This window comes from Tympanuchus pallidicinctus, unplaced genomic scaffold (assembly GCF_026119805.1).
Source record: "Tympanuchus pallidicinctus isolate F22 unplaced genomic scaffold, pur_lepc_1.0 scaffold31, whole genome shotgun sequence".
Classification (NCBI taxonomy): Eukaryota; Metazoa; Chordata; class Aves; order Galliformes; family Phasianidae; genus Tympanuchus; species Tympanuchus pallidicinctus.
In genome coordinates this window covers 4,227,754-4,242,289 of record NW_026294749.1, presented here as the reverse complement: position 1 = coordinate 4,242,289, position 14,536 = coordinate 4,227,754, and the positions used below count along the sequence as shown (strand labels likewise).

General features: G+C 42.3%; 1 protein-coding gene across 2 annotated transcripts; it reads left to right on the top strand.

The window, feature by feature from the left end:
- Nucleotides 1-664: 664 nt before the first annotated feature.
- RPP40 (ribonuclease P/MRP subunit p40) lies at nt 665-13,071 on the top strand. Of its 2 annotated transcripts, none has more exons than XM_052697590.1 (8): nt 665-1,149; nt 1,479-1,623; nt 4,619-4,687; nt 6,110-6,205; nt 6,958-7,083; nt 10,842-11,040; nt 11,380-11,514; nt 12,778-13,071. In XM_052697590.1, the coding sequence occupies exons 1-8, from the start codon at nt 1,024-1,026 to the stop codon at nt 12,974-12,976; spliced, it is 1,095 nt and encodes a 364-aa protein (XP_052553550.1). In that variant the 5' UTR covers nt 665-1,023; the 3' UTR covers nt 12,977-13,071. The 2 variants fall into 2 exon arrangements, with proteins under 2 accessions (XP_052553550.1, XP_052553551.1); XM_052697591.1 differs by lacking the exon at nt 665-1,149 and adding an exon at nt 1,200-1,342.
- The last annotated feature ends 1,465 nt before the right edge of the window (nt 13,072-14,536 follow it).

Here is a 14,536-nt window from a genome sequence, read left to right as displayed (position 1 = left end):
GATATCAGGAAGAAATTCTTTACTGTGAGGGTGGTAAGACACTGAAACAGGTTGTCCAGTGAGGCTGTGGATGCCCCCTCCCTGGAAGCATTCAAGGCCAGGCTGGATGGGGCTGTGAGCAACCTGGTCTAGAGGGAGGCGTCCCTGCCTGTAGCAGGAGGTTGAAATGAGGTGATCTTACAGGTCCCTTCCAACCCAAACCATTCTGTGAGTCTATAATCCTTATGAGCCCCTTCCAGCTTGGGATATTCTATGATTCTACAATGTGTACTGACCAGATTTTAGTGACCTAGACTGAAATGCAACCTTGTACAGCATATAGAAGCAGCAAAACAAATACTAGGAAAGTTAGTAGTTACCATCTTAAAATAAATATGGGGGTAAAAAGTTCAGGGACAAGGAAGAGAAAAAACTGCATGGAGCTGTAAAGTTTTTGTAATTTCTTTATACAAAATATATGATGTTCAGAATGATCTGTGAGAGGACACTTGACGGGCAGACCCAACCCCACTCAGCTTGGTGCTGGCTAACCTGGGCAGCATGGTCTGGTGCTTGGAGACCCTGCACATAGCAGGCGGGTTGAAACTAAATTATCATTGTGGTCCTTTTCAAGGCAGGGCATTCTGTGATCCTACGATTCATCAGACCGTGAGCAGACACTGCATTATATCTGATAGAACTATTGCTGTTGTTGCAAATACGCTCAGCATCTAAGGGACACGACATGCTCAGTGGGTATTCATGTACTCAGTGCGTCTGTGAGGGGTTCCTGCTGTATGTCCACGAATCCAGACGAAGGTGTGCTGGCGCCGGTGGAAGAAGCGCAGCTCCCAACCCACCGCACCGAGGGGCGCCGCAGCGCATGCGCACACCGCGCCGGGGACCCGGCTCTACGCGGAAGCGGCGCTGAGTCCGGACAGGAGGAAGTGACGTCATGCGAGGGGTTTTCCACGCCTCGCATCTCCGCCGGGCGGCGGGTGGCGCGCGCTGCGGTGGTTGTTCCGTTGGAGGTCGCGGTGGAGAATGTCGGCGCCGCTGCGGCGCCTGCAGCAAGCGCCTCGGCACCTGCTGGTGTGCGAGAAGGGCCACGCGCGGCACGCGCGCTCCCGCCACGCGGCGCACGTGCGGGACCACGCCTACAACTGCCGCGTGAGTGCGGGCGGCGGCAGCGCCGAGAGGGGAATGGAGGCGCGTCCTGGAGCTGGGGGGGCGGGACGGGAGGCAGCGAGCGGGACGGACGTTAGCTTCGGGTCTGCCTTGAACCTCGCTTCTCCAGTCAGCTTCTGGCTAAGTCGGGCCGCGGGGAGTCATCTTTCTGCACGGCGTGTGCAAAAAGCCAAAGGTGTGTGCGTGCTCCAATGGCGGCGTTTTGAAGACGATAGCCTGAAATGACTTGCTCCTTTCACGTTCTGCGTTTCTCGGCTTTCATCCCTCACGTGTTTCAGGCACGATTTGCGTTACGGATCTGTTCTCGGCAGGTGTCTGTGCTGATCCCCGAGTGCGGCATGCTGCCCCAAGTGCTGAAAAGCGCTGTTGCAGACCTTGGGGAGTACTACGTGGTGAGGAGCTTGTCTGTGCATCAGCTGCTCGCCCACGAATTCATTGAGTGTTTCGTGAGGAAAGGTAAGGGTTTATCATGCACACAAAGGTCGTCTTTTCTTCCATGAGCAGCAACGTTAACTTGCAGCTGTTTATTCTGTTGTAAAGAAAGGGAAGAAGCTGTGATAATAAAATCTATGTGTTTCTTTATGTTTTTTTTATTTTCCTGCTTTGTGATACCAGCATTTACCAATGGGGCCAAAAGTTACACTTGATCCCTCTTTGTTTTTTCCCCGTTCCATCTAAATTCTGCAAGCCATTGACAGGAGGGCTTCTATGTGTAGTCTCATCTCTTCTCTTACCTCTTATCTTATGCAGGTATCACCTCCCTTCTCAAGGATATGACTGAGTAGAGGGTTGTTAGAGTCAGGGCAGTATGGTCAGGTTGTGGTTGGACTTGATGATCTGTAAGGTCTCTTCCAACCTGAGCAATTCTGTGATTCTCCTCTCCAATCCCTTCATATTTCAACACAGTGCAGCCTGTGCCTATTTTCCTAGGTGCAAAATTTTTTTTAGGTGCAAAGAAGACTTGCTGCTTTTTTGTTGGCTCTTTTTTTCTTTTGGGTGGTGAAGTTGTGGCCCATCCTTACATGGTAAGAAGAGAGAAGTTGCAGAGAAAGATCAGAAAGTTGCTACCTCTGCCCAGCAAACCTGTTTTGCGTATTCAAAGTATGTTGTTTCCATCTAGCGGGGCCCGCTTATTTGGCTCCTGATGAATGTTGCATCTTTTGGATGATTGCCAGGGAGGAAAGCAAGCTTTAAAGGCAAAACAGAGGAGAAAAAACAACACGTCAGAGAAACAGGGAAGTAAGAAATGAGTTTCTTGATATACAAAATGTAATACCACTTCCGTATCAGAAAAGAAGTCCATATCATCAGAAGTTCACACAATCTGACTCTTGTGTTTCTAATAACGTATCAAAAACAGAAACATTTTCTGAAAGTACCTGCCACAAAATGTATTGATAATGTCAGCATTTTCCACCTTGCTTTCATGTGAATTAGTAACTCATATATTTCAGGAAAAAACATATTTCACTGCATAGGCATAAGAAGCAGGGGGAGATAACCCTGGTAACAGTATGGGGATGCTGCTAGGCTGTGGGTGGGGTCAGGAAGGCCAGGGCCCAGCTGGAGCTGGACTTGGCAAGGGGTAAAAGAAGAACAAGAAAGACTTCTACGGGTATATAAACCAGAAGAAGAGAGTCCAATAGGGTGCGGTACAAGCAGACTGGTAACAACGGAGAAAGAAGAGGCTGAGGTACTCGACAACTTTTGCCTCAGTCTTCACTGACAACTGCTCTTCACACAGCCCTCGAGTGGATGGTTCAGAAGATATTTGAAAAGCCACGGCTGTTAGGTGAAGTCCCTGTCAAAAGACAATGTCACGCTCTTCTTTAACACATAGAAAGCATGACCCAGTGACCTATCGACCTGTCAGTCTAATCTCTGTGCTGAGGAAGATCATGGAGCGGATCCTCCTTGAAGTTATGCTGAGGGGACACGTGGAAGAGAGGGAGATGATATGGGACAACCAGCATGGCTTCACCAAGGGCAGGTCTTTCCTGACCAACCTTGTCACTTTTTATTATGGTGTAACTGACAGTGGACAAAGGAAGAGATGCTGCTTTCATCTGTAAGGCCTTTGGTATGGCTCCCTGTAACATCTTTATCTGGATTTGATGGGTGGACTGTTCAACAGATGAGAAACTGGTTGCAAGATCATACCAGAGGGTGATGGTCAATGGCTCAGTGTCCAGGTGGAGACCGGTGACAAGTGGTGTCCTTCAGTGGTCAGTACTGGAACCAGTGCTCTCTAACATCTTCATCAATGGCATTAACAGTGGCAAGTTTGCAGATGACAAGCAGCTATATGGTGTGATCAACACATCTGAGAGATGGGTTGCCATCCAGAGAGATCTGGGCAGGTTTGAGCAGTGAGCCTGGGAGACCAGATCCTCATGAGGTTCAACACATTCAAGTGCAAGGTCCTGCTCCTGGTTCATGGCAACTCCTGCTTTCTGTACGAGCTGAGGGATGAAAGGATGGAAAGGACCTGCTGAAAAGGACCTGGGGGTAATGGTGGATGGCAAGCTGGGCATGAGCCAGCAATGTGTCCTCACTGTCCAGAAAGCCAACCGTATCCTGGGCTGTATCAAAAGAAGCATGGCCAGCAGGGCAAGGGAGGTGATCCTCCCCCTCTGTGCTTGTGAGCCCTCACCTGGAGCACTGCATCCAGATGTGAAGTCCTCAGTTTAGGAGAGATGTGGACCTGCTGGCTCCACAGGAAAATTATCCTGCTGCCTCCACCTGCTGCCAGAAAAATTATTCAGGTGGAACACCTCTCCTATAATGACAGGCTGAGAGATCGGGCTGTTCAGCCTGGAAAAGAGAAGGTTCTGGGGAGACCTGATAGTGGCCTTTCAGTATCTAAAGTGGGGTTATAAGAAAGAAGGGGACAGACTCTTTAACAGAGTCTGTTTTGATAGAACATCAGGAAATGGTTTCATACTGAAAGAGGGGAGATTTAGATTGGACGTAGGAAGAATGAGGGTGGTTAGGCACTGGAACAGGCTGCCCAGAGAGGTGATGGATGCAGTGTCCCTGAAGACACTCAAGGTCAGACTGGACAGAGCTCTGAGCAACCTATGTAGCTGTAGGTGTCCCTGTTCAATGCATGGGAGTTGGACTAGGTGACCATTAAAGGTCCCTTCCAACTCAATTCTGTGTACAGTTCCTTCCATTTGCTGTGTTTGCACAGGGAAGCAGCGTGTGTCTGGATTAAGGCATGTTGGTAATGCTACCTGTATTACAAGTCCTTTGCAATAGTACCATTGTAGACTTTATAAAATTAATAACAGGTGTTTTGTTCAAGAAAGTTACCTAGTGGAAACAGAAGAATTAAGAATAATTCTAAAGATTTGGTGCGTGCTTGATTATCTTGAAGTGAATGTTTCCTGTTTGTTATGTCTTTCTCCAGAGGCTGTATAATCTCAGAATTTTCTGCTTACTATTAAAGGTTCCTGCTATGCACTTACCTATAACACCAGAATTGATCAAGATAATACAGCAGCTTTACTACCAACTGGTATGTTCTTTTGATTTTTAAGATACATACATTGATTGTTGGTTGTTTTGTGTTTGTTTGTTTGTTTGTTTTTAATGTGGAATTATATAAACTGGAAGGTGGGCCTACTGTACTTGCCTACTTTATTAGAAGTATGCTAGAATAATTCAGCTTTGATTCACACTGTTAAATGATTTTATCTAAAGGAAAATAAAATAAAAAATCAATGTTGCTTATTGATAGTATTAGCTGTCAGTGCTTCACCTGGCAGAAATAGCTACATATGATTATTTTTCTCAATACGCTGCCTTTCAACTTCTTGTTTCATAGTGCTCTTAAGGATACAATTTGTACCAAAAAAGAAATAATAAACATTATTTGGGAATACCTTTTGAAATAGTCAGTGTTAATTATTTGAGAAATGTTTAACATGAAAAACCTCTCCTGCAATCCCATCATTATTTTATGACAAAGCATTATGGAACTTTGCACACAAAGAAAATAATGGAACTGTTCTGACATTCAAATATATTTTCACGTTTAATAGTGTATCAGACATAATAGAAACACAAATTGGGTTATCTGCCCTCTAGCTCAAGGTGTTAAAACAGTGCAGGTGCCTATCAGGGCATAAGAAGATTTAAATTTTTCAGAGGAGGAATTATTTTATGTACTCCATTAGCACAGTCCTAGCAAAACAGGTACTTGGTAGTGACTGAGTTTGTATGGTGCAGTTATTTCCAGCTATGCAGCATTGATGCAGGAACAGCATTACTGTTTCTGGTGATGTCAATGTCTGAAACCTTCAGCACAAGTGTATTTGTTTGTATTCTGTATTATACTGTTAAATATATTGTAGTAGAATTGAAATACTGTGGTAGCAATCTTTTGTGTACAATTGTGTACCAAGTGGCAGCTGCCAGATTTGACCTGTGAGCTGGGGAGTGGAGATGCTTCTGAGCATTATCTGCTCATTGCTAATAAGTGTGTTTCACTCAGCGAGAGCAGTCCCATAGGAGCAGGAGGTAATGCTTTTGTATGTTTAATTGAGCAGAGCATGAAGGAATGTTTACAGAATCAGGTCCCAAGTGTAGCTCTGTGTTCAGCCACTGACACAGCAAATGTAGGGGTCAAGCAGAGGAAGGATTGAGTGAAATACTCCCATAGTACAGTAAAACAAACGAAAAAACCTGTGTCTAAATCAGTAACAACTTTGCACTTTTCTCATTCAAATTCATAAGGCCTGTAGGATAATAAAGAACAATTGAATTTGAATACCAGGAGCAGATCTGGTAATCAGCTTAACTGAAACTAAGGAGTCTGGATTACATTAGCAATACCAAGTGATCCAAAGTGAACATCGTATAAAGTATGTGGTTCTCAGGAGACTTCAAGGGAACTAAATTGAAAAATTATTTACATTAAAGTTTGTTTTGTTTATAGGAAAACTAATTCTGTCAGTAGATAAAGATACTTATGAGGAACTTGGACTGCAAGGCCGCCCTTCTCGGTATTCTGGTAAAAAACCAATGAGATACAGTAAGTGTAATTAATATTAACAGTGCTTACTTCAGATCTGTTGGTGAAATGCCTTGTTAGGATGTTAAAACAGCAACTCTGAAACTCACCTTTCCTTAACAATTATTATTGTCTAGGTGGTATTTTTCCAGATGTAGATAAAGAAGATTGCATGAAGAAAAAAACTGAATTTTTGAAATGAAAAAATAACTGTAAGGAGATAAACATTCTCAGGGGTATTCTATAAAGTCTCTAATTTTTGGTGTTTTGATTAAGTGCTTATATTGGGGTGATGTAGAACTGTAGAATTTTTTGGTTTGTGAGGTATCTGTGCCTTCTGATGTAAGAGGAAAGGCTGAGTCCTGGGACACTTCAGTCTGGGGAAGAAAAGGCTGAGAGGGCATCTTCCTGCTGTTTATAAGTACCTAAAGCATGAGAGTTAAGTTGATGGGGGCAAACTCTTTTTGGTGGTGTGCAGCAATAGAACAAGGGGTAATGGTCAGAAAGTGGAACACAGGAGGCCCTGTATTGGGACTTTGTTGTTACCATCACTAGGAAACAGTTCCATGTTACATCAAAATAAAGATGGCAGGAAGAGGTTATTTACGTAATGGGGAGTCACATTTGCATAGTCAAATACTTTGTAAACATGCTGTACATGTGAAAAGTTATTTTAATGCTCTTTGGGGGGTTTTTTTTGTATTGTTTTAATTCTTAACTTTGATATTAAATTTAGTCTATTGAATTAAAATAGCTGTTTTACATTTTTGCAGTTATAACTATTGACTTGACCGATTCCAACTTTCACCCTGATGGCAAGAAACATAAGAGGGTGTTTTGGGCCTTGAAAGAAAAGAAACCTTTAGAATTTGACTTCTTACTGGCTTGGTATAATTCAGGTAATAAGAACTGAATGTAAAACTAAAACTAAAATGTTTGCAGCATTTGCATTGACAAAAAACACAGGAGCCATGCCTTATCAGAACTGGAGCTTTGTGTGCTGCTTGAAGTCACTAAGAAGTCTCACACTAGTGAGATGTCAGAGAGGTTCTTGAGTGTGCTTTCCCATCTGCTCTTTACATTCTTAATGATTCTGTGTAGAGCTGTGTAGAGCTGACACTGTGTAGAGCTGAATGAAATTTAATGGTTCTTCAGGTTTCCCCACCTTTTATAATACAAACTGTGTTACATGGATTCGTCCTTGTTTGTTATTACAGAAGTTGTTTAAGGCTTGTAGTTTCTTCCTTTGTCATCTTCAGGAAAGAGTCACAGTGAAGACTCCTGCTACCATAAATGGTGACATAAATCCAGCTCAGGTGGCAGATCCTCAGGCTCAGCTTTATTTATTGACTCTGGGCAGAAAGCAAAATAGTGTTAGGGCCAGTATGCTTTTTACATTTATTGCTGCCTGCGTAGCAGCATTCAGGAAGAACAATATCCCTTTTCTTCAGCTTCTTATGGCCAAAAAACTATAGTCAGGTTAACCATCTCCTAAATACAGAGTTAAATTAGAATGTTGTTCTGTGCAAGAATCAAGTTTGTAACATAGGAAGACTCTTCCTTTGTACTGAGAAAAATAAAACCCTCATAGATTTTTATTTATAGGCACTGAGGCATTGTGTGGATTCTGCTGGAAGGGGAAAAGAGGGCTGTATTTTCTTGAGATGTCCTTGTCCTCCATGAGCATTGTGTTTGCAGCCTTCCTGCTGAACTCTAGTGCTTCTTGCCATGGCCAGCACTGCTGAAGGCCTGTAAACATTCCTATCGCTTTCCAAAAGTGGGGTTTTCAGTTTTCATACTGAATTTTTTTTTTTTCTTTTTTCTTTTTTTTCCCCCCTATTTCCTCGTTCTGGTGCTCAGAGGAACAGAAAGAAGGAATATGGAGTGTCTCATGTCTTTAATGACGGAATCAAAGCCATCTTTTCTTCTCTGTTTTACTGCTGTAATTTCTATGGCAATTTTAAATATTTATTGGCTGAAATTCACTGGACTCCGAGAGAACTTTAACAATGTAGCTGGTTGTTGTGGGCATGGAAAGCTATGCTGTAGCTAGAGGAGTTGCTCTGTTAGAGTACTGGCTGTAGCCTTGGAGATTTCCTAAAGTTAGGACTACAGCTGAAGTTTCTATTTAGAGGGGAGATTTAAAATGTATCAATTTTTGTTTGATCAAGAATTCTCAGGCAATATTATGTGTTCTTTGAGGCTGTTAGTGTAACAAGTACTTAAGGGAAGAATGGACTGAAGGAGGATTGTCCTAATGCACTTCAAACATAAATACGCACATATATTTATGTAAATATACAAACTAACAGAAGTTCAGTATCTGTCATGTGGGCCCTTGTGCACTTGGACAGCTTTTTGTGCAGGATGATTAAAAAGGGTCGGTTTAGCCCTCCTCCTCCAAGTGATTGCCTTCGGTGGGATAGACATGGCTGATGAAGCTTAAGCAGTCCAGGATTTTTGGCAGTGGGCCACAGATATTGTATTCTGCAGTTAATTATGTCCCATTCCTGAGTTTCATCTGTTCTTTCTCACTTCAAGGTGTTTGTCCCTCACACTATCCTAGGATTTCTCCTGACACGATTGAGAAATCTGTTCTCAAACCTGTAGTCAGCTGCTCATTTTTTCACTGTTTGGGGAAGTGGTGTGCTGGAATGGAGCTAAGTAGATGGGAGAGCTGCTTGCCACCGTGGCTAATTCTGTTCTTTTACTGGGCTGATCTTAAGTTCAATGTATACTGTATATGAAGATGATTTCTCACTTTGCTGTGAATCAGTAATTTTTCGCTTGAACTCCCCTGGCTCCTAGATGAAGTTTCCCATCACACTGAGAACATCAAGTATATAGTCTTTAATGATGGGATCGAATCTCCTGGAATGATTCTTATTTGTTGACCTCCACTGAGAAAACTAAAAGCCTCACTACCTGGGCATGTTGAGTAAAAGACATGAGTGCCTTTTAGGAAGCTGAAAAGGGACGCTTTTGGTGCTTAGAGGTCGTGTTCCAGGAGAATTTATGAGACTACAACTTTTTGTAAAGCGTTCCTGAGAACTGCAGGAGTTCATTCCATTAGAGTTGGTTTTGCTTTCAGATTCCATGCTGTCTCTAGGAGGCAGCTCTTGCTGAACCAGTGGTTCTGGGATCTCTCTGGATGCTCTGTGCTCTTGGAAGAAATAGTGCCTAAATTCTTTTGAGCTTAATTTCACTTAAATGGCTTTAGAGACGCAGTATCTCCATTTACATTTACCTTATGTATGCTCTCCTTTACGCTTCAATACTTGAAAAATTTCTAGAGATGCTGAGCTAATGACACAGTGCAAGGGTTGCCAGCCACCAGACCAGGCTGCCCAGAGCCACATCCAGCCTGGCCTTCAATGCCTCCAGGGATGGGGCCTCCACAACCTCCTTGGGCAACCTGTTCCAGTGCATCACCACCCTCTGAGTGAAAAACTTCCTCCTAATATCTAACCTAAACCTCCCCTGTCTCAGTTTAAAACCATTTCCCCTTGTCCTATCACTGTCCACCCTTGTAAACAGCCGTTCACCCCTCCTGTTTATAAGCTCCCTTCAAGTACTGAAGGCCACAATGAGGCCTCCTGGGAGTCTTCTCTTCTTCAAGCTAAAGAAGCCCAGTTCCCTCAACCTTTCCTCACAGGAGAGGTGCTCCAGCCCTCTGATCATCTTAGTGCCCTCCTCTGGACCTGCTCCAAGAGCTCCACATCCTTCCTGTACTGGGGCCCCAGGTCTGGATGCAGTGCTGCAGATGGGGCCTCATAAGAGCTGAGCAGAGAGGGACAATCACCTCCCTCTCCCTGCTGGCCACCCTTTTTTAATGCAGCCCAGAACACAGTTGGCCTTCTGGGCTGCAAGCACACACTGCTGGCTCATGTCCAGCTTCTCATCTGCCAGGACCCCCAAGTCCTTCTCTGCAGGGCTGCTTTCCATGAGCTCTTCCCCCAGTTTGTATAAATACCTGGGATTGCCTTGACTCAAGTGCAGCACTCTGCACTTGGGCTTATTGAACCCCTCATTAGGTTTTCATGCTTTCACGCTTCTCCAGCCTCTCCGGTACCCTCTGGATGGCTTCCCTGCCTTCCCCTGTGTTGACCACACCACTCAGCTTGGTGTCATCCATGAACTTGCTGAGGGTGCACTTGATGCCATCGTTGATGTCACTGATAAAGATGTTGAAGAGCACTGGTCCCAAGACCAACCCTTTAGGGACACCACTTGTGACTGGCCTCTACCCTAACACAGAACCATTGATCACAATCTTTTGGCTGTGATCAGCCAGCCAATTCCTAATCCATTGAACAGCCCATCTTTCAAATCCACACCTCTCCAGTTTAGAGAGAAGGATATGGTTAGGGACTCTGTCAGAGGCCTTGCAGAAGTCCAGGTAGATGACATCCGTTGCCCTTCCTCCCACTAATGTTACTGACTTGTAGTGAGTTGCTGGATTTTACACTAATTCTCAATTCAAAGAAGCAAACTGAAAATTCTATGCCTTTTGCAAAAGAAAAGAGTAGGAGCAGTTCTAGTTGTAGTTCAGCACCACACTGCATGCCTTTAAATGTGCATACAAATGTTTCATGACTTCAGTGTGCCTTGTGTGTAATAGCTTTGTAACAGCCCTTTGTGGTGTTGTGTTGTTAAGGTGCAGAGGGATCAACACTGATGTCATACTTTCCAAAAAACCAAATACAGACCCTAAAGCCAAAAGTAACATTCAGCACATTAAGAGATTTGCAGTGTCCAGTGTTACAAAGCAATGAACTTGAAGGAAAGCCAGAAGAGTCCTGCAGTACAGAGGAACTGTTTGAATGGCTAGGTGCTGTCTTGAATCAAGTTAATCTGTAAGTATTTGATTTTGTTTGATCTTAAAATACATTTGAAGTAGGAAAAGCCACAATTTATTTAAGGAACAGCTAAGTAAGGATTAAGAAGGACATGATTAAGAAGGACATTTCTGCCAATGGAATGTCTATTGTGCATTTTGCACTTAAGTTCTTGTTTGAAGTCCTGATTAACTTACCTGTGATTTTGAGGATACCCATGACAACTTGGGTGTCAGTTATCCACTAATTGTTTGGGTCAAGATACTTCTTTGGTACAAGTTTTGATTACTAAAGCTTTATTTGGAAGATTTTAAGTACATTTATTTTATTTATTCTTTTTATTTTTATTTTTTCCAGAGATAATGTATCTTCTAGTTTTTTATCAACCTATTGCTGTCCTCAGCCCAACACAGTAGTGGACCAGGCATTTTTGTGCACAATCACAGGCTTCATAATTCCTGAGAAGATAATTCAGTTACTGGAGCAGCTGTGGTAAGGACTTACAGGAGGACATTCTTAGAGTTCACTGGGTTTTTTTGATACTTTCTCAAAGTGACTTCAAAAATTAAACACTTGTATTCAGTAGTGCTGTTGAAAGAAAATAAAATAAAAAATGAAGACTTCAATTGGGAAATGAGCAGAAGTTTAATGTTGGTATGAAAAAGCAGTAATTGTTTTTGGATACTTTCCTGCTCTAGACAAGTATGTGAATGCCTGCCCTGCATTCTAGTAACAACTTTGTTTTTATGTCTTAATTTCTAAAGCACAGTGGCTCTGCTGAGCTCATGTATTTTTCATATTTCATGTCTGTGAACATCAAGTACCCTGAAATATGTCTGACTTAGCATTTTTAACTATTGATGGAAAAGAGTATTGAAATCCCTTTATAAAACCAAAAAGAGCAACACAAGGTGCTTCAAGGTTATTATGACATTACAGTAAATTAAGATTTTTTTAAAAATTATGCTATGACATGATTCACATAATGTGGGTAGTGATGAACAGGGTAGCTGTGCTTCTAATCCACAACCAGTCTACCTGATACTGGTGTATCTTGGATCAGTACAACATCTGCCTGTAATGTACATTAGCTCTACTGATAGTGAATTCTGGAGCTTCCTTGCTGTGTATAAGAGAATTTTTGAAGGGCATGGCTACTGATGGTTGTAGCACTGGCTCAAGACAATATTGCTGTTGGTTTGTCTGGGAGGTTATCATTACTCTTTTTGCATTTTCAGATCTGAAGCAAAAAGCCTTACTAGTCTTACAGAGTTAGCATATGAATACCCTTGCCCCTGCTTAGGAGCAGTATATAATGCCTGGCTTTGATTATTTGTAATCCACTTCCTTTCTGATGGTAAAAATATTTGTGTCAAGCACAGCCTGTTTCTTCCTCCTATGCCTTTTTTTTCTCCCCCCCCAGTGATGTCTGTTCTTAGTTAATGTAATACTTTCTGAAAGGCAATGCATTCTGTAGGAAGTTCCAAACAACTAATTTTGATTTTAGAACTGTAACTTTTTTTTGGTCATGTCTACAAGCATGGTAGGAATAATCAAGAATCAAACATATTTCAATTCCTAATGTCATTCTGGTAGAATATTTTCAGATTTATGTATGTACTAAAGCAGGGTGTTCTAAACTTTGTTAATTACTAATGTTCATTAAGATGCTTGTCTTAAATTTTTGACCTTATATACTTGAACTTCCTGTTCATTCCATTGTAATTACTGATAAACTTGTTTTCTTTCTTGCAGTTGCTATTTTGGTGAACCAAAGCTGGCACAGTGGCTGACCTTAACTGTGCATGGCTTTGCAGACAGCCCTGTTTCATGGAGAGAGAATGAACATGGTTTTCACAAAGGAGGAGAGAACTTGTACAACTTTGTTATTTTTAGAAATCTGGACTACTGGCTTCAGATGGCTTTAGGAACTAATGATGATTGTCCTCCGTAATGCTCTGTCTACAGAAAAAGCATTCTAATAATCCCAAGATACTGTATAAAAATATAGTTTTTACAAAAATAATCAGATAATAAGTTAAATCTTAAGAGGCTTTGTGTTTTTCTGTAGTGTTTTCCTTGAAGCATGACCTAAAGTGGAAAGAATGGATTTTTGTTTCTTCACTGCCATATAGTGGCTTCAGTTCTTCAAAATTCTGTATTTAAGAAAAATATTTTGTGTGTGTAAGTTCTCAGGCATTGACTGCAGGTTGTTTCTTTTTATCCTAGCATCATTTGAAAGTATTTTTAAGGATTGTTAGTATAGCAGAAATGCTGAGTCATGGCCTGAACCAGTGATTGAGCACCTGGTGAGAAGGCAGAGCCAACCTGGGGGAGCTCAGATGCAAGCAATGAACCTGAGTGACTGGAAGGGGTGGAGCCAGGATGCACCCTTTCCCAGACCTCATTTAAGGGTTGGCAGTGGAGGCCAAGGGTATCTTGCTGGAGATTCCTGCCTACCTGAGGCCTTCTGAAGGTAAGCAGATTCTTTATTTCTGTGTCTACAGCTGTTGCATTTGAGTGAGCCAGCTAGGTGCTTATTTAGGATGGATTATCTAAAAAAAATAAAAAGTGCATTGGATGCTCACCAGGACTGCTAATACACTGAAAGAGAAACTCCTGGGGGAAACTCCAGGATTCCTGTGCTCCCCTGGCTAAGTTCTCCATTTATTGTTGAAGAATGGGGTCTTATAAGGGGCAATGTTCCCATTATTAAATCCCCTTCAAAAGTGGCTGGATAATTTTTGGATAAACTAGGATAAAATCTTTTGACAGCTGAGAAAAGAGTGGTAGCAGTATCTGCTGTGGCACGGCCACTGCTACTCACTATTAATGCGTATCATTCCTTCTAGGAAGAATTAAAAGATGAAAATGAGCTTTTAAAAAAGCCTATACTAGGCAACTGGAAAATGAAGTTGCATCTTGGACAGGGCAAACTTCTCCACCCTCAAATGGAACTTCCCCTTTGAAATTAAGATCCATGTTATTAGGAGGGGAAAAGGATTTGGATCAGTAAGATTGTTGGATCCTAGCTGAATACAAAAACAAAAAGAAGGCCAAGCAGACTAACATCTAACTAGAGGATCTGGAAACATCAGATCCTCTAGAATTAAGACCAGTAATAACTCAAAAGGCAAAGAAAATTCCAGAAAAGACCAACAGGGTTGGCACCTGAAGAGTGGCCCCCTGCCCACAATGCACTACGTGTAACAGCATGCCCATGCACAGCTGCTGAACTTCTGGATTTGTTGCAAAGATTTAAACAAAGACCTGAAGAGAGCATACTGGCCTGGCTTTTGAGATTATGGGATGTGAGGGCTGAAAGCATGGTAGTTAATTGGCCCAAGATTTTCAAACCTGCATCCATTACTACATCTGGCCCTCAGACAGAGGCTGTAACGTGATAGTAATACATAATGAAGAAAACCATTCTTTAATTCAGTAGATAATGGCAGCATGTAGAATTACATCGCCAAACAAATGATATGCTGATAAATACCAGTTCATGGACCTC